This window comes from Hippocampus guttulatus, chromosome 9 (assembly GCF_054856545.1).
Source record: "Hippocampus guttulatus isolate MCC_2025c chromosome 9, RoL_Hgut_1.0, whole genome shotgun sequence".
Lineage (NCBI taxonomy): Eukaryota > Metazoa > Chordata > Actinopteri > Syngnathiformes > Syngnathidae > Hippocampus > Hippocampus guttulatus.
Genome location: NC_141269.1, coordinates 3,169,532 through 3,189,078, shown reverse-complemented (window position 1 = coordinate 3,189,078; position 19,547 = coordinate 3,169,532). Strand labels below are relative to the sequence as shown.

The 19,547-nt window shown below is 43.0% G+C and overlaps 2 protein-coding genes across 8 annotated transcripts in view; one reads left to right on the top strand and one right to left on the bottom strand.

Moving 5' to 3' along the window:
- The window catches only part of lrba (LPS-responsive vesicle trafficking, beach and anchor containing), a 175,606-nt gene that overhangs the window by 61,885 nt on the left and 94,174 nt on the right, over positions 1-19,547 (bottom strand). For 4 of the 7 annotated variants that reach the window (XM_086119001.1, XM_086119003.1, XM_086119004.1 and 1 more), the window contains exons 37-40: positions 18,047-18,171; positions 17,918-17,932; positions 12,435-12,578; positions 10,335-10,471 (exon numbers count right to left, since the gene is read on the bottom strand). In XM_086119001.1, coding sequence (XP_085975127.1) covers positions 10,335-10,471; positions 12,435-12,578; positions 17,918-17,932; positions 18,047-18,171 — 421 coding nt within the window. The remainder of the gene's footprint in view (positions 1-10,334; positions 10,472-12,434; positions 12,579-17,917; positions 17,933-18,046; positions 18,172-19,547) is intronic. The other 3 variants (XM_086119005.1, XM_086119006.1, XM_086119007.1) reach the window with 1 other exon arrangement.
- On the top strand, positions 8,089-12,612 carry mab21l2 (mab-21-like 2). The gene is made up of 2 exons (XM_086119008.1): positions 8,089-9,522; positions 12,468-12,612. The coding sequence occupies exon 1, from the start codon at positions 8,316-8,318 to the stop codon at positions 9,393-9,395; it is 1,080 nt and encodes a 359-aa protein (XP_085975134.1). The 5' UTR covers positions 8,089-8,315; the 3' UTR covers positions 9,396-9,522; positions 12,468-12,612.

The window sequence follows — 19,547 nt, the reverse complement described above, 5'->3', positions numbered from 1 at the left end:
CATCTGATGTAAAAAAAAAACAGTATTTGATAAAAAGAACATCATGCCAACAGTCAAACACAGTGGTGGTGTAATCGTCTGGGGGGTGCGGTGCAACAGCAGGACCTGGACAACTTGCTGTGATTGATAAAAGCATCAGGGATGGCAATGGCTAGTGATGAAAAAAGCGGAAAGGGGCGTGGCCTGGACGGGGCGACCAATCACAACAAGTAAGACATCATACACGTCCAATCGCAGGGCTGTTTACAATCGGAAGATGGAAAGACTGATCGGGAGAGCTCGTGAAAACTCGACGATAAGGTACCTGACCCCCCCTAAAATTTTCTCAACGGATTTAGACGATTCACAAAAATGATCAATTTAAGAAATAAAACGGCGGATTTCTATCCGTGGAAAATTGCCATCCCTGAAGCATACAGTCTGCTGTCTATGTAGACATGGGTCAGATAAATTTGGATTTCTTTCCCCTTCATAATTAAATCCATCATTTTGAAATGGCCTTTTAAAATTATTTGCGTTGTCTTGTGAGATATCAAAACTGGTGTGATGATCTGGAAGCAGACAAATACTTTTGCACAGCACTGAGTAGAAAGAGCTGCATTGCCACAATAGTACAGAATAAACATTATTTTGACATTTCTTGAGAAAATTTGTGTTGCTTGTCTTTGTTATGGCTGAGTCTGTCATGTGCCACAACACCCCAATGGATGCCCCATTTCGAGCGGATCGCATGGATCATCAACCCCAATGGCAATTGAGGATTGAGAACTCAGTACTGCAGCGTTGTGCGTTCCGTTTGCCAGACGAAATCTTAAGACAACAGGCATGGTTAAAAGTGTATTTTGTTTTCATGAGGCTTCCAAGCGGTAAGTATGCAGATGAAAAGATACTTCCCCGCTTCAGACCGCTCAAGCTATTCATAGATGATCCCCAAGTCCATTTACAAATCCAAACAGCCGCCCGCTTTGGGTTGGACAGTCGCTCTTTCAATTCTCGCTGACCCCCGGGCCCAATAGTGAGCGAACAGCAGGTACACAGGTGCTGATTGTAATATCAGCGGCTTACCAGGCGCGCTGGCATCTGTAAGCAGGCCTATCCATCAGGCGGCGGTGTCGCCTTTGACACAGGGTGTCGACGGCAGCCGAGGGGAATAAATGATGGAGCGAGGGGATCAATCAAAAGGAGGTGGGGAGGGGGGGGGGGCAGCGTCCCAGTCAAGCCAAGAGACAAGGCATGATGGAGGGGCTTGGCTCAGGTGCGAGCAAATGGGGGGGGGGGGGCAGCATCTCTTTGTGTGAAGGTGCTCTGCGGTTTGAGTTGAGTGTGGTTGCAAAGCCGAGTTGAGTCAAACTTGTTTACTAGTGAAGCTCTAGAAGGGACACATTAGTCATCATTAGATGGCAAGGGGACCACAAAAAAATGCCTTAGCGCAAAATTGACTTTACGTGGACTGTCCTACCGGCTTACCGCTCGCGTAAGTGATTTCTATTAGCCTGATTTTGAAACTCTCTTGTATAAAGTAGGAGAAACAAATCTCGTGCCAACGCTACATGCGGGACTGCACATAAGTGGTGCACACTGAAAATATTAATAGAGTACCAGATTCAAGCCTGTCACTGTGCATTTGCGATGGACAGATGTGGTCTTTTCAAGACCGATCCCAATTATTAGTTGACAAGGAAGCTGATAATCGATATTTGGAGCCGATAGTCGGTTGCAGTAAAAAGGAACATGTTGGCGCCGTTTGAATAATACAAACTTCAACACTTAAAATAAAGGCCTTGAAGAGTCCAAAGCAAACGTGGTGAAGCAGCAATTAGCTGTTATGCCGCACTCAAATGGAATAGGCTGCTAACATTAGTGAAGTCCACGCCAAGTGTAAATCCAGGTAGGTTAAAGACCAGTTGGTTTTTTTCCCCCCCAGATTCATGGTTATGGGCTTTCAAAGCATTTTCAAACAACGTTTACCACGTTTATAGCAATGTTCGTCATTTGAGTAAGCAATTTTTTTCTTTACTTTGCTTTTAAGTGCTGTACTTTAACTATGTGAAGTTAACTCGTGTACAAAATGCGCTATATCAACAAAAATGCCTTACCTTACAGAACAGTATATTAATGAAACAGCAAAGTCAGCAGCAATTCAGACTATGAGCCACTAGCCTGTTTTTAGCCAAGGAAACAGAGCTCAGATTTTCTTGGATCAATTCCTCTCGTCACGAATCAAACAGAGTAAAGTAGATAGACTTGCACAACTGTTTATTGCTTGTGGTTTTGGCCATGGGTAGACAGAATCGGTGCCGGAATGCAGCAGCGAAGCCACTGTCAAGAGAGAACTTTAAAATACGTCATATGGTGGATATCCGGGACTCCCTTGTGCATAGCTTATGTTTTAGAGCAGATTTTCCCAACCACCCGCACACAGGCCAAGGAGGAGAGTGACGCAGCGCTCCAATCATCAACTACATGCAAGATTTTTCTTTTTGCACAAAGATCATTCATGCATTCATACTAAGGAAGAAATTGAAGTGGAGTTCCTCAGGGAAGTGTACAAAATCCATTCATTTCTATAAAGGAAGCATCAATCTCGTGACCGTAAGAATTCCAAAAATGTTGAGGGGCCTTGCAGCAGTTTCATTGGTGTACAGTATCGCCAAAACCACATAGCTTCTGCTATGAATGTCGGTTCAATGTAAACCAAAAAAAAAAAGTGGCAACTGCTGAAATTTGGATGGGCAATGCCCCTTATGGAGAAGCGCCATTGTTTTCATGGTGCTTAGAGTGCAGAAAGAAAGTCAAAAGTCTTCCTCCTGCTCATCATCGTCATTGTCATGGTACGGCCGAGTGATTTATGGACTAAGCTTTGTCATTTGGCAAGCGGCAAAAGAAAGTGGAGGGGCGGGGGGGTGTGGAGGGTCAGCAGGGTGTGTTTCCTCAGGCTCATTGATAATGACATACCTGCGCGGCCTGTCCGTTAGCCCGATAGCACAAACTACTTAGGCTCTAACTGGAAAATCAATAGCCTGTTCGCTTGGAGACCATGCTTCTTTGTGATTGGCAGCCGCAGGCTGGGTTGGAGGAGGGAGGCGGGGGTGTCATGAAGGGTAGCGGTCCCTCTTTTGGGGTAACGATCGGCTCGCTCTTTTCCCGAAACACTCGGCTGATTTTCTCCGAGCGAGCGAGCATCAATCCAGACGGCGCGGCTTACCCCGGGTAGCCATCACCGCCTCACTAATTAGGCTTAGCAATGTCTTCTCAATGGGAGGGGGACAGGGGGGGGGGGGGGGTTGTCACTGGATGCTGACCTTCAAGGAAGCGTACAGCAACACTTTGAAATGGTTTGGTGTAGAACAAAAATCAGTTTGTCATCATATTTGGAATCAACACTTTGGAACACCAAGAATTCTCTCTGTAGTTTCCTTTCTTGCAGTTACTTGGAATAAGACGAATGAAGCATTTTGACTTTAAAATGTGCCCTTTTTTTTTTTTTTGCAATTTAATGAAGTGCAACAAATGTGTGATTCGTTTTAATGTGAAATGCTTTGATGGGTTCTTTTCATTCTCACTTTTTTTTTGGGGGGGGGCGGGGTGAGTCACACCCTGTTCATATTTTCAAACTCCTGAAGAAGACTTCTGAAGGAATTGCTAGTTTGCCATTTAGAAACTTCATGGCTCAATTGGGTGACAGAATCTGTCGCAGTATCCCCTCCTGCCCTCACCCCTCAATCAACTTTACATCATACGGTTTCTTGACAAAACACAGGGACAAACGTCCTCACTTCCTTATTCAGTCAGTATTAGAAGCCTTTAAAAGAGGCTCTGCAACAACACATGCAATATTGATGCCTTGCGTTGAAACACAGAGTGCTGCGTGCGCGCGCACACACACGAGCATCTATCTACCGAGCAGATGCTTCGCCCCGTCCGCCAATTAGTCGCCTGCGATGATTTTTCTCTTTTGCAGTGAGCAGCTGCCGTGAGAGAACGCACATCCCTAACACACTTGACGTCGGGGATGTCTGTTTACACGTCTGATGCGTTTGTATTCGTTGCTCATGGGGGGTGGGAAGGGCGGGTGGCGTTTGCCCCCCATAATTGCAGCCATAACACGAACACGATGCTGAGTAGATGATATCTTGTGTATGTTTTGGGAACAAATCTGGCCTTGGAGGAGGTTCTCGTCATCGTAAGTGTATACACAGTAGCTTGACGACCAAATATTTAAAGAAGCCAAACATTTTTTGCTGCGTTTCTGCCAAGATATTTATTCTTATCAGGCAGTTTTATATGTATGAGCATTTCATTTGCTTCAAGCATTTTTTTCCACCTTTCAAAAGTATTAAATCTTACTGTTGACATCGTCTTTCTGGTTATTATTAAGCTTAGCATCAAAGAAGAAATACCATAATTCTACATAGGTGGGACACTGTAAGTTTGAAAGAGGAAGAGTGAAAACGAAGTTCGTAAAGCCAAGACTTGTTTATGCTGAAGAGAAATGACAGTCAAATTCTTTTTGGTCCTGCTTTGTATGTACACCTACAGAAAGCGACGGCTGTCAGTTCATTTCAGAAAGTCCATCTGCGGACACAATTTATCGACATTATTTTGTGAGCTGATACGCTAAGTTGGTTCGTTTGGAAAAAACTGAATATGTTTACTGTGTGCTTAAAGACCTTTAAAAACATTGGTATACATGCAACATACCAAGATCACAAACGTCACTTGTCGTGGAGGTGGTCTGGAATTTCACCCCAGCAACATAGGGCGGGATTATTATTTTTGAAAAGCTAGTTTTTAAACGGCTTTCATTTGTCTCAACCTTAATATTTCTTTTATTGTTTTTGACAGGGCCGCCCCGAGCAGATGTGGGCTAAACATCGCGCGGCAGACTGTGGATCTCACACGTAGCATCTGGACTAGCGCAAGGGGCGGACGGTGGACCAGAACAGATCCGTTATGTCTTTATAGAAGCCCCCCGGCTTTGTATCACCATATATTATGCTAAGCTATGGCTAGCATGTCCTTCATAATATTTGGACACTTCCTCTCTACCCCGTGCCGATTTATTCCTACGGAGCTCCGTGCGAGATAATAAACAGTCGCACACCCACGCGATCCGCCGGCCCCAGAGTATTCCTCCTCTTTATGGTCCAACCCCACATTAGGACATTGAGCCGTTACTCACAACAACAAAAATGGGAGTTAAAAATCCTCACCACGAGACGTTGGAAAATATCGAGAGACATGAGCTTGTGGAGTGTCTAAATACTTAATTGCATGTTTGGCTTTTTCTTTGTCTTCTTTTGTGGTCTCAGTCATAAAAACATAAAATGTGATGCTGGCCATGGAACTGGAAAGGGAGCTTTCTGCATTCCAAAGACTACAATATGAGCAATATGGTATACTTCAGGTATGATGAGTCAACGTATTCTGATTATGTTTCCATGGAAAACAACCAATGACCACGACAAGAAAAAAAATCGATTCCCTGTTCTTTCTCCACAACAGCTGTAGTCTTCAAAGAGCGAGTAGTTTTACTTTCTTAGTTTTCCCAACACAGCGGTTAACATATTTTTAGATTTGCATGACAGTTAAAAACTTCCATCCAACCATCCACTGTCTGCTTATCCTCAAAAGCCTCGCAGGTGTGCTAGAGCCGATCCCAGCTGACTGAGTGGGGGGGAGGGGGGTACCCCATCTCTCACCCCCACCCCTCCAGTCACAGGGCACATATAGACAAGCAACAATTCACGCTCAGATGCACGCCCATTGATAAAAAAATAAATAAATACAATTACAGAGATGTTATCAATAATACGAATAGTTTTACTCAGGCATAATTTTTACTATGCATTTAATCCACCACATTGCCAATCATGGTCTCACTCGTCACTGCAAATCTAGTCAAGAGTGGTCTTTCAATGCTTTCAGCATTATGGCATTATATTAACAAAAATATATATGTAATAAAAATCATGATGAAGTCCAGAGTGTGCGTAGCAAAGGAGAGTTAATTAATCTTTGCCTTTTTTCTGACAGCTCAGCTCTCACAGCTGGCCACTCGCTCGCTATCCTCCCAATGCTCAATGCTTCATGCAGGCACTAGTCTTAGATCTGGCCACCAAATGCAGTCGGCATTTTCAAAAAAATAAGTGCGCGAAAATAAAGAAAGCTTAGCATTACTTTATATCCCCCCCCCGGCTGCGATCGTCAGCGCTGTCGGCTGCGAAATCTCATAATGACATTTTCCACATGGCAATAACAGCAGGGGCAGCAGTTGGCTCTTGACCTATATTTAATATTTCAATCAGAATAATTGTGTGTTTTTCGTCAAAAAATGTCGGACGCGAGTGCTGGTGACTGACTTATCGTCAAGGTAGCGCCACTGTGTTCTTATTAATACGTGATAAAGAGCCAGGAGTCGGACCCCGGTGGGGAAAGATTGTGGTTGTCTACAGTCATATAGAACTCCTTGGATGTGGCTGCTCGATGTCTTCATGTAAGTGTGTGGGCGTGTGCCGTCACATCATCTACACGTGTGTGTGTGTGTGTGTGTGTATATATATATATATATGTGTGTGTGTGCATTTCATGAGTGCAACAACACGAGGTCCTGTTGCAAAGTCGTAAAAAAGTTGCACGGTAACTCAGACCACATTTGAAATGTAGAAATAAAAATAGTTGGTCAGAGTAAATATGTAGAATTCCCTTTAGGGTGTTTTTTGTTGTTGTTGTTGTTGTCAGATTAGCAGATGCACATTTACATGCAATTTAAATATCATGGAAATCATATTTTAATAATGAAACAAGGTATAAAATGAGTAAAAGCATTTCATATAACACCGCATGAAAGCACACCTATGTATCTATGAATGCATCACTGACGATTATCGAAAGTATGATGAGCATTTATTCATAATTATCACTTGTACGCAAGTGTGACATTTTATGCTTATTCAAAAAAAAAGGTGACCAGACAACATGTTCCTTACATATATTAAATATATAAATGTGGTGCTGTTGTCTTAATTACGAATAAATGTTTTTCCTCTTGTACACACTCACAACCATTCTAAATACTCTAGTCCACAGAATGTCACCATTGATACAGGGGCTCCCTCTAGTGGTACGTGAAAAAAAAATTCGAAATCTAATTATCTTTCAAAAATATGAAATACAATCAAACATACTACGATTATGCTTGTAGCTATGCAAAAAGTCTGTTCAAGATGTGATTAATCTAGTGCAGCACTTTTTTTTTTTACTTGAGTACAGTTCACTTGTCTTTAACTTTGAAAATATGTTTAACCCCATTTTTGTTTACTTTATACGCATGCAGTTCGGTCCCATTAAACTTTGAAGTACATTAAATCTGGTTTCAAAGTTTTTGAATGGCTTATTTTTGGCAAAACACATCCAATCAGTTTGCTATTTCCACTTTATGTACATTTAAAGTGTATCTCGAAGCAGTTTCCTCCTTGCATTTATTTATTATTTACGTTTTAGAAAATAAACCTCAACCTCGTTTTTGTTGAGCACCTGGACTTTCTATATGCTACTTTATTTGAGTGTTACTCATTATAGTGGTGCTTGGATAGCAAACTATTTTTTTAAGTGGTACGTGGGATAAAATGTTTGAGAACCACTGACTGCTACATACCATTTTTTTTCAATGCCATATTTTGAACAAAAGGCAAACAAATGTGCATTTTTGTTATTTAAAGCTAAAATATTTGAAAAGTTCCAGTGCCTTTTTGCTCATTTTTATTCACGGATCTTTTAAATATTAGCGGTATTTTTAAAAAACTGTATTTTAAAAAAAGGGTCGCTACCCCCCCCCCCCCCCCCAATGCACCGAGGTGGATATGACGGTCAAGGTGTTCGCGTGGACTACTCGCGTTATGTTGCGGGTGTATGTTTGTGTCTCTCTCTTTCTCTCTCACACGCGCGCTCACTTTCTTTCTTTCTCTCTCTCTTTTTCTGTCGCTCGCCCCCTTCCAGCCGCCTCGGCCGTCGCTGATTGGCTGCGCGGGGGCCGGGCAGCCTTCACTCCTGCTCGAGGAGCAAGCCGGGGCTCCTTCACTCTTGCTCCGGAGAGCCATTCATAAAAGTGCGGCTTGAAGGACGAGCGGGACCATGAGCGAGCCGCAGCGCCCAAGTCGGACTTTGTAGATCCGGGAAGCGGGAGTAGCAACTTTTTGGTCGTTCGGAGCTGCGTTTTGAGTTCCCCCGGTCCCCTTCTCCCACCCCACCGGTCAGCGTTGGATCCGTCGGCCTACTGCGACTCCCCGGCGTACGGCCCGGACCTGTGCCCCAACATGATCGCCACGCAGGCCAAGCTGGTGTACCAGCTCAACAAGTACCACGGCGAGCGGTGCCAAGCGCGCAAGGCCGCCATCGCCAAGACCATCCGCGAGGTGTGCAAGGTGGTGTCGGACGTGCTGAAGGAGGTGGAGGTGCAGGAGCCGCGCTTCATCAGCTCGCTGAGCGAGATCGACGCGCGCTACGAAGGCATGGAGGTCACGTCGCCCAACGAGTTCGAGGTGGTGCTCTACCTCAACCAGATGGGCGTGTTCAACTTCGTGGACGACGGCTCGCTGCCCGGCTGCGCCGTGCTCAAGCTGAGCGACGGCCGCAAGCGCAGCATGTCGCTGTGGGTGGAGTTCATCACCGCTTCGGGCTACCTGTCGGCGCGCAAGATCCGCTCGCGCTTCCAGACGCTGGTGGCGCAGGCGGTGGACAAGTGCAGCTACCGCGACGTGGTCAAGATGGTGGCGGACACCAGCGAGGTGCGGCTGCGCATCCGCGAGCGCTACGTGGTGCAGATCACGCCGGCCTTCAAGTGCACGGGCATCTGGCCGCGCAGCGCGGCGCAGTGGCCGGCGGCGCACATCCCCTGGCCGGGGCCCAACCGCGTGGCCGAGGTCAAGGCGGAGGGCTTCAACCTGCTCTCCAAGGAGTGCTACTCGCTCACCGGCAAGCAGAGCTCGGCCGAGAGCGACGCCTGGGTGCTGCAGTTCAGCGAGGCCGAGAACCGGCTGCTCATGTCCGGCTGCCGCAAGAAGTGCCTGTCGGTGCTCAAGACGCTGCGCGACCGCCACCTGGAGCTGCCCGGCCAGCCGCTGAACAGCTACCACATGAAGACGCTGCTGCTGTACGAGTGCGAGAAGCACCCGCGCGAGGCCGACTGGGACGAGGCGTGCCTGGGCGACCGGCTCAACGGCATCCTGCTGCAGCTCATCTCCTGCTTGCAGTGCCGCCGATGCCCGCACTACTTTCTCCCCAACCTGGACCTCTTTCAGGGCAAGCCGCACTCGGCCCTGGAGGCGGCCGCCAAGCAGACGTGGAGGCTGGCCAGGGAGATCCTCACCAACGCCAAGAGCTTGGACAAATTATAAGAAAGAAAAAAAAACACGCAAACTCCCGGCTTGTACTTTTTGCTTTCTTCTTTTTTTTTTTTGCGTGGTAAAAAAAAAGTGACATCGTTTGGGGGCTTTGGAGCAGAAGCAGGAAAAAGACACGAAGGTACATTTGTTCTCCTTTTTAAATGTTCTCACCAAGTGAAGAAAAAGGAACTTTTATTTAAAAATGCAATGAAAGCAACGTGCCAACTGGTTTTCCTTTGATGGGGAGGGAGGGGGGGGCAAAACAAAAAATGTTAATAAAATGTTGGAAGTTTAAATCGTAGGTCCCGTGGCATGATTTAAATATATTTTTTTCTCTTTTTGGGGGGCAGAAAAAGATTCAAAGCATTTAAATGACTTTTTTCTGGCCCATTTTACTGGAACTAAATCGCACGAAAATGAAACATCTAAATGAAATGTAGAATATACTTCAAAAGATACTGCCGATTTGCAGACCGTTTAAATTCATCCCACTGCTTTTATTTCTATGCCACGTGTGAACAGCGTTTATACAAATCGATGACTTTTTCTTACCCTCGCGACGTCCTCACGTTCAGAATTTCGAATATGCGAGTGTAGCCCTCAAAACACATTTCAATGCACTCGACCGCATTTAGTGGAAGGAAAAGGGCCACCTGTAGCTTCACAAAAGTGGTATCAAATGTAGATTTTCATACTCAAGATGTCCTTTTTAATGTTCATTGTTTTTTTTTTCAGCTCCGGCACCACCTTTTTTTTTTTTTGCTTTATACTTTTACCACAAAAAAAAAAAACAGCAGTGACAGTTAACGTGAATGAAAATATTCCTTTTAATTTATATTAGATATACCACGTCCTCTGTGGGCCCGTAACTCGTTTTGCTTCTGAAGACAAACGCTTGCATGAAAAAAGGGAGCCTTTTAAGTGACTTGCGTGTGTGCGTGCGTGTCTTACCTTTGGCTCGATGGCCTTGAAGGCCGAATCGTCCTCGTCCACCTCGAAGTAGAGCTCGGAGGCGGTGATGGATAGCGTGCCTCGCACCACCGCCACCGGAGCAACCAGCTGGGCCGTCGTGCTCACGTTGACCGGGCCTGCAGGCAATGCATGCATGGTGCACGCCCGCAAAGCCAGGAGCGGGTAATGCGCAAAAAAAAAAAAAAAGAAAAAGAAAAAAAGACGCAGTACGTTAAAAACAACAAGGACGTATCGTAGAAATAAACGTCTAGGCTAATTAATCCTGTGAGAGGGAGAAGGGAATTTAAAAAAAATCAAAGGAGAGAAACGACGCCCCACTCAAATGGAAAGAAAATATTAAAAATGCAGCTGAGAACCTGAAATGCTCCAAAATGTTCCGCATGTAAAAATGTTCGCGTTTTGTTTCTTGTAATTTCGCAGTGACTTTTCAATCCATTTTCGTCGTTTTCATTTGTGACAAATGTATCGTTAAAACACACACACACACACACTCACACACACACACGCACACACACACTATGAATTTACATAAATAATCACTCAAACCAAGGGGAAAATCTTTTTTTAAAAAGGCCAACATAATCCCGTTGAACATTAATTTAATAGAGCCCTGCACTGTATAAAAGGATTACATCATCCAATCGGATTACCAGACGATAATATTTGATTAGCAGTATTTTGATGTGAAAGGGTGACAAAAATGGCATCAAATTGGGTTTTTGGTCAACTAAAAACCCATATCTGCAGTGTAAACCTATTAGTGTTACTTAAAGTGTGTGTGCGCGCGCGCGTGTGTGTGTGTGTGTGTATGTGTGTGTATACACATTCACTCATTTGAGCCATATAAACAGACTTGCATCATCGCAAATGAGATCAAAAAAATGTTCATTTACCCAGAACCCCGCCCCCCACCACCAATTTTTTTTGTATCAAAATGTTTGAATTAATCTTTGGTAGCATATCCCAGGTTCCTGTCTCATATTTGTAGTCTGTCGTGCAGCTAGCCTCAAGGATTTCAATTCTTTTCAGTTCGTGGCGCCATGACAGGGTCAAAATATTAGGAACAGCTCTTGGTTCAACCGCAATACAAATATGCACAGTTGAAGTGGAAATGTTTGGAGTCGACGACCAACGGAGCCATACTGGGCACCCTCCAATTTCTTTTATACCACTGTGAGGGTTTGTAACATTTTGGTGCTCTTATTGAGTGACACGGGCACAGTCAAAACATTAGGGACAGCTCTCCTGATAAATCAACTAGATATGCGTCATGGTAAAGAACCACTCTGTAATTCCAATTGACAGCCTCCATTTCTTGATATGATCTTCTGTATGAGCTTGTGAGAACATTCGAAACACTTGTCATCCACACTGTAAAAAAATAACTTGTAATTTTTTTTCGGTGGTGGCGGTAACTTAGTTTGGAACAACTTTGAAATATAAATTATTGACATTTATGTCACCAATGTTAGCTTGACAAAACAAGCTAGTTGTTTGCCCCATGACAACTTGTTTTTGTCTGTACTTTTAGGGGGACAAGAGACGATATACAATTAGCTCTGTAAACTCTTTTCGTTTTAGTGATAATGAAGGAAAGGCAATTATCATATTGTCGTATATCAAATATTCTGTTGAAGTGTCCAACTTAAAATGTCGTCCAGGTTTGTGGCTTTAAAATTTTGAGTTCACCCAACTTTTAAAAAAAAATTTTTTTTAACAGTGTTATAACCCCTCCTGGCACCATCCAAGTTTTTTATGGCATACTGTTTAGGTTTTTAATATTTTTGGTATCTTACCAAACAGCTAGACGAGAGGGACAAAATATTAGGGATATCTCTCATAATAAAATGTTGAACTGGGAAGCACTGTGGTAGACAACCAGTACCCAACCCCAGTGACACCCCCCCCCCCATTTTTTTTAAAATAGTTTTGTTGGGAACATTTAGACATGAGGGTCAAAATATTAGAAACAACTCTCAGCTTGAGAGTAATGAACAATAACAACCACATAACATAAAACCACATAACCCCACTGGGCACTCCCCAATTATTATTTTTGTTGTTGTTGTTTTTTCATACCGGTAAAGTTTTCAAGCTCTTTTTCCTCCAAAGACGACAGCGTGTCATCGTCGGCATCCAGCGAGGCGTCGCTCTCAGAGTTCTGGTGCGCCACAGCCTGAGTCTTGATGGACTGTTTGCCTTTCAACACGTCGTCTTCGGTCACTGTACGACAACAAGAGGACATCCATGAATGCGGCATGCTTCAGCACAGTGCTCCTCAAGCATTTGACACCACCTTCAAAAATATTAAGCTCTTCAAGTGCCACCATAATGGCCAACATGAAAACATCAACACCATGGTGGAAGTTTTATTTCCAAAAAGTCAAAGTAAGGTTAAGTACAGTTTGAACATTAACACGAGGTGTAAAAAAAAAAAAAAGCCTGCTTAGCGATTCAATTGAAATAAATTACAAATATAAAAATTGTTGTGAAACAGTTGCTAAAGACTACAGGCAAATACACACCCTTAAAACTGCTGGGTCCAAAATAACCCAATGTCGGTCAGAAAGTGGACCAAACTGCTACTTGGGTCAAATCGATCCAAGTAGTGGGTTGGTCCTTTATTATTGTTTTTTTTTTTTTAAACCAAAACTGGGCTATATTTGACCCAGTTTTAAGTATGTACTGTACTGTACTTAAAAGTTAAATACAACTGAACTGTGCAAACAAACAAATAAATAAATAAGAAGAATAAAAAAGGGGGCACTGTGGATTTGAAAGAGTGAATTAATGTTTCACTCATATGTTGTGAATTTTATTTGTATTTAAATCGGTGATTCTTTCACGTACCACTAGTGGTCACTGTTTTTTGTACAGGAAAGGCAAACAGTGTCGGACCAGGGAATAACAGTACTTTCGAAAATATTCTCAATTTTACTCACATCAGATAATTTAATTAAATCATCAACTTTTTTTATTTTGAAATAAAACATGCAAGAACCCTCTTTAGACTGTTTAGCGAACAGGAGGCGCAGTTTCATTCCCTCTAGTTGTACATGCAGGTTAAGAAGAGAGGAGTGAGACTGAAGTCTGAAGGCGCTGAAATTGTAATCTGGCGATCACAGCGTGCATGATGTCACTCACGTTTGCAAACAGCTGAGTTTGAAAGTAAACAACTGTAGTTTTTTTCAACAGCCAATAGCCGAGCGAGTAACGCAAATGGTTCAATTATCTTGTCCCACTTCTTCACTTCACGTGACTTAATTTTTCGTGTCGGCTTCACGTTCGGCGCCGAAGCACCTCGCGGTTGGAGCATCGTAGACAAGCAGTGAAAAGTCCAACAGCGACGATAATCTCTGCTCAGAGAAAAGAGGAAAAAAAAGAAAAGAAAAAAAAAACAAAGCCGTTATAAACATGTTGCCGGTGAAGGTGCAACAACACGCGGCGACCCTCTGCTACTGAATGGCAGGGACAAAAACCGCCATAAATAGCCCATGACGGGTTAGCACAACGCACAATGAACATTAAATGACGCAAAAGGTGGAAAGGTAGAAATTCACGAGAAAATTAGCAGAGCTGCTGTGACAGGCTGCCAGCTCGCAGACGTCTCATTTCCTGTCGGATATAATGGGACTGTTAACTTCACGTATCTGGCATTAAAAGGTAAACATTGTCGAAGGACTTCGATCAATGTCTCAAGTGCTTCGTTGTCTCCGACTCTCCGTGTTCAACAATTTTAGTACTAAAATCAACTCCATGACGTGTTATATAGAAAATAGAAAGTGAATGAAAAGTAAAGAACGCCTTGAGATTTTAACTAAAATAAATACAAAATACGATATAAAACATCATACAAATTCAAATTAATAATAAAAATCAAAGTCAAAATCAAATAAAAACACCACAAGTATCAAGAAATTGAAGACAATGAATATACAACAAAAATCAATAAAAAATATAATTTAAATATTTTAAAATTTAACAAAGGAAGGTTCATGTTTATCTCCGACACTGTTCATTTGGGAAATACATAAATACATAAATAAAGAAAGAAATAAAATAGCGCATGACATTAGGCAGCCTTTTCCCAAACTTAGGTTAAGAGTTTGTTTTCTCCATACGGCAAAACGTCAAAACATTTATCATGGTTTGATCTGCTTGTTTCCAAGGCAATAACACGAAGGGAGGGAGCACAAAAAAATGCAGCCAGGGATGGCACAAAACCATCAGGTTTTTGATAGAATACAAAACAAAAACATTAGGAAAAGCTCATTAGAACAGCTGAAGTTTATTTGGGCACCATCAGAGGCATTTTAAATGGCAGCAGGTGGGCGCTGACTTTCTATTTAACATCAATTTGAATTTGACTGGTTCGTTGTTAACACTGCCACATCCCCATTTATAAGAGGGTGTGTGCACTTGTGCAACATTATCTCAGTTATTTTTACTTCCCCAGCCAAAAATATATATTTTTAATTAAGATAAGAAATCCTTTATTAGTCTCGCAATGGAGAAATTCCCAATTCACAGCAATTAAGGTTATAGGTGACACAGTGGGAAAAGTTTTTAAATTGCACACCTTGGTAAAATATTTTAATATCACAAAGACCTGAATCTGAACTGGGGTGTGTCGTCTTTTTATATCCACCAAATGAGTGCATTTGTCATGACATGTGACGGCATGCTAAGGTCACACCAAAGCAACAAATGAGCCTGCACTGAAACGGGACTACCGTAACACCACAAACACTGCGGGATGGAAAAGCTAACGTGCTATAAACATTCTCGTGCTGCGCATGCACACAAACATCATGACGCTGCTCCGGTGGTGTGTGTGTGTGTGTGTGTATGCGCGTGGGTAATGTTTTTTAATCCAGTCAGTCAGCGAAACATTGTTGTGTTGTCTTCCATCAACACCTGAAGGTGGATCAAGACAAGTTAAAAAAAACAACAAAAAAAAAACATGCACAGCTGCAACTTGCGTCTTTGAAGAGTCGGGGGCCCGTGGGGGAAAAAAATCCCTTGTCATAGAAGAAAATATGCAGCCGGTTGATATTTAGAATGCTCTTCCTGTAATTAGGCCTCCCTGGAGGATTCCTTAGTTAGCAGCACTGAAATTACTACCAGTGCCCCCCAGTCCTAATACGTACCACATGACTGTGTTCACACCAGGCCGGTGGGCATGAAAGACGGGGGGCTCCAAAACGGAGATGGATTTCAAATTTGACGCTTTTCACTTGAATACGCGCCCCCCACCCTACCGCGCAACCTGTTAAAAGCCACACTAGAGTAGCTCGATCTTGAAAGATATCTTGGATGAATGTGTGAGGTCATTCCCGAAATTACCAAAGTAGTCAATCGACATGTTAACATTTTCAGTATTAACACAATATTGTACATTATATGTATTTAATGCATATTATTTCATGCAGTGTTATCATCTAGTCGAGTGTTTTCTGAGTTTCCATGTTAAGAATTTAAACACAAAAAAATGCAATAAAATTAAGTCAAATTTGAAATGAATTGGAGATAAATAATACAGCAAAGAAACGATACACAATATTGAGTGGGGGGAACATAGAATTGAATGTGAGAATTATTAAAGGACACTATAAAACAAAAATGAGACAGGAAAAAAAACAGGGACATCAAACCAGATCGCCCCTGGAGGGTGCGCTCGTACGCCCCTACCACCGTTTGTGCAATCAAATTACAGTCAAAAGTTTTGTCGTTTTAGTTCGCAGTTGTATAAGCGTCACTCTACGATTACACTGGGTTATGTTTTTTTTTTTTTGACAAAAAAAATAGAATTGCTGTCCGACCAAGTGTGTAGTTGGGAACAATTAAGCGTCGGTGTTAAATAAACCGGAAAATATCCATCGTATTCAGTTTGTGCAAACATTTGCTATAAGTTATTAGTACAAGATTTCAGGAATTTAAGACAAGGAATTAGCCTATAGGCTATTGATAATGGAACAGTCACAAAATTGAGAATTTACATTTACAATTACTTTTACAATATCGAAAATCAAGACGTCCTAATGCAAAAAAAAAGTATAGAGAAGATTTCGGTTGTTTTTCGGATTGAAAACATGACATCTGGTAACTGTTGCGCTATATTATTGTTTTTGTTTGTGAAAAATGATTTTGAAAAAAAATAAAGACTTCAAAAAATATATATAACGTACGAGCCAAAAACTGGGAGCCAACCAAAAACGATCACGACGATAACCAAGTTCTAAATAGCATGTTGCTGACAGGCCTCGTTAAAAAGCAAAGCGGCTAACTTTCCACTTTTTCTTGGTCCAGCAATTAAATTGTCAAAAATGAGTCGTTGGATGACCAGAACACAGACATTGGTCTTCAGGGCCACCCCCCTTGGCCATGGCGAGGTGGTACTTTTCAGACGTAAACAGCCGACTGTGATTTACCGGCAGCCTTGCGACCATCTTGGCACGCCGTGAATGACGACAGTTGTTCGTAACGTAGAAATCCCGCTAGTACCCCCCCCCCCGACACCTCCCTGCCAAATCTGAATTCAGGTCCATCCCTGTCCCCTAAAAGAAAGCGAGAGGGTGCATTTCTTTTCGCACCCCCCGCACTCCCCCACCCAGTCTTGTTCTTCTGCCTGCCCCTCTGCGTGCGTGTGATGAACATAATTACAGCCAGATATGACCTTTGCGCTCCGTGCTTGGAAACCAGGGCCCGACGTTCTCATCTCCAGTCGCGCTTCCGCAACAAATGTCGGGTCGGCGAAAACAAGACGAAAGGTTACATCGGAGGGGGGAAAATAAAGTCTGAGTTATTTTAATGATCTATTCCCAGGGCATACTGGGCTTTTTTTTTTAAACTCCTCTGATGTTGTTGTGCTATGACAAGAGAGGCGACAAAAGAAGTTGGCCACATTTTGAGATTTCATTGAAACGTTGAAATTCTTATGGAGCACACTAACACCTGCCGAGGGTAATCAATGTCATTTTTTTTTCTCCTTTTCTTTTTTATGACACTCTTGTGGCTTTCGAACCCAGTAGCGACCTCTTTGTTTGATTGACCTGTTTGAACCAGGCAACAAAGGCAAAACTTGATGTGTGAGGTGCTTTAAATGCTAGCCAAAGGACTAAAGGGGCGGGTGAGTGAGGTCGTTTTCAGGATAATCTGTAAATTAGCACAGGGACGGGCAACTGGCGGCTCACATGCTCTGAGTGGCCGCTTGATTAATTAAAAAAATATATGTATACACACACACACACCGAATTTCTCCGTCTATAAGCTAGGCTAGGTGAACATTTGCCACTTTCAACCAGCCCGATTATACTCTCACACAATCAAAAACCAAAAGGTAAGCAGAGCTGCATTGAGTTTCGGATGGCCAGAATCCAGTAGTTGTCCGCATAGTGGCTGCGGGGCGCTATTTGTGTTCATTAGCCTTTGCGTATTTTAGCAAAAGCATGTGACAAACATGTTATTCGGACACCCATTTTAAATGGTGAAACAAAATGCACACCGTCCTCTTGAACTATTCCCAAAAGAAAGTAAAAAAAGGGGATAGAAATGTTACTTACCACTGATACCAGCCACTGTTTTGTAGCAAAGAAAGAGAAAAATGAACATTTTAAAAGCTGTTGCCACTCAAATCACAAGTGAATTTAATGTGGTACCTGCCGCTAGCAGCTAGCAGCAAGCAGACTTACCATGATCAGCGGCGGCCTTGAGCGTGGCCTCCGAGTGGGTGGATCCAAAGGGGTTCCTGACGAAGCGGCGACGCCGTCTTAAGTCGTCCTCCCAGTAGTCCAGGCGCCAGAACTCCCTGGGCCGGCTGCAGCGAGACAGCGAAAGGTACGAGCACATGTGTTAGCAATTACCTAGCCAGCGTGCTCCGGCCCGTCCCGGCATTCGCGCTCGGGCCGGGCCCAAGAAAGCTGCATTGTGTGTCAATCTTTGTCAAAACCTTCAGAGCAGCTATCGCCAAACGGGCGGCCGCGAACCGGTAGCCATTTGTGGCAACATTGAATATCGGCTCGCGCTGAGCTACTGAACAAAAAAACATTTGGATCAGAGTCTGAAAGAAGTTTTATTTTGATAATCAGGTGCATCTGTTGTGTCTCGGTAAATGGTAGTTAAAAAAATAAACTTAAAAAGTCCATAAATGAGCAACATTTCAGAAGAGTTTGTAAAAGAGGTAAAAAACAAAAAAAGAAATTGAACATTTAAGTGCATTTTGTAATTGAATCACAAAGCACATTTTTTGTCTTATATTCAAGCAGAGTGTTTAATGTTGAAACTGCATACAATAATGTTGCAGTAGCTTCCAGTAATAGGTGAGACTTTTTTGGGGGGGGGGGGGGGGGGGGTATTGCCTGATTTTTGATATACACTTGAGCAATATACTCAAAGCAATTATCTTGAAATCTACGAAATCTAGCTCAATGCAATTGAACTGAATGAATTCAATTTGATGTGCTGGCCAACATCTTTCAAGAATAAGAATGCTGCATTTGAGAGACTAACGGTTAAACAAAGATAGCATCACAAAAACTTTTTTTTTTTTTTTTTTAATGGCGGTTATTTCGCAAACTGGTCATGTATGGAATGTGTGCTGTCTGTGTGCGGGGGGTTGTTATGGTTTTAGCAGTGCGGCGGCTGATGGAGGAACCCCGGCGTGCTTTATGCTCCAGCTGGGGGCGCCTCGCAAATCTTCCTCTCTAATGGCAACGATCACACTGCGGCCCTTAAAAGAGCTTTGCGGGAGAAAATGACGACAATTTCTCCAAAACGGGCCTCTTAAAACCTAGACGTTTGTTTGGGGGGGGGGGCCTTAAAAGGCATCATTATGTATCAGCTTATGGATAAAACTATTAAGACTTCCGCCAAGGTCCGACTGTTAACTCAAGTCAGATAGAAATCATGAAGTTTTGTGAAAAGCCAGCCGGACAAGATTACATCATATCCCATTGTTGGAGCTTTGTATGTGATGGAGTAGCAGCCGATCCGGAATGTCCTCAACTTTTCACACCAAAAAGTCAGCCGGGATGGGCTCCAACTCACTATTACCACCCTGTCACTATAAAATTACTATTATTACTAACGTTGAGTAGCTTTACAGGAGATTACGAGCGGTACCATGAGATATCCTGTAAGTTCAATTCATTCCTTGAAAAAAAGAGCACTTTATGACGCTGCACAAAAAAAAAA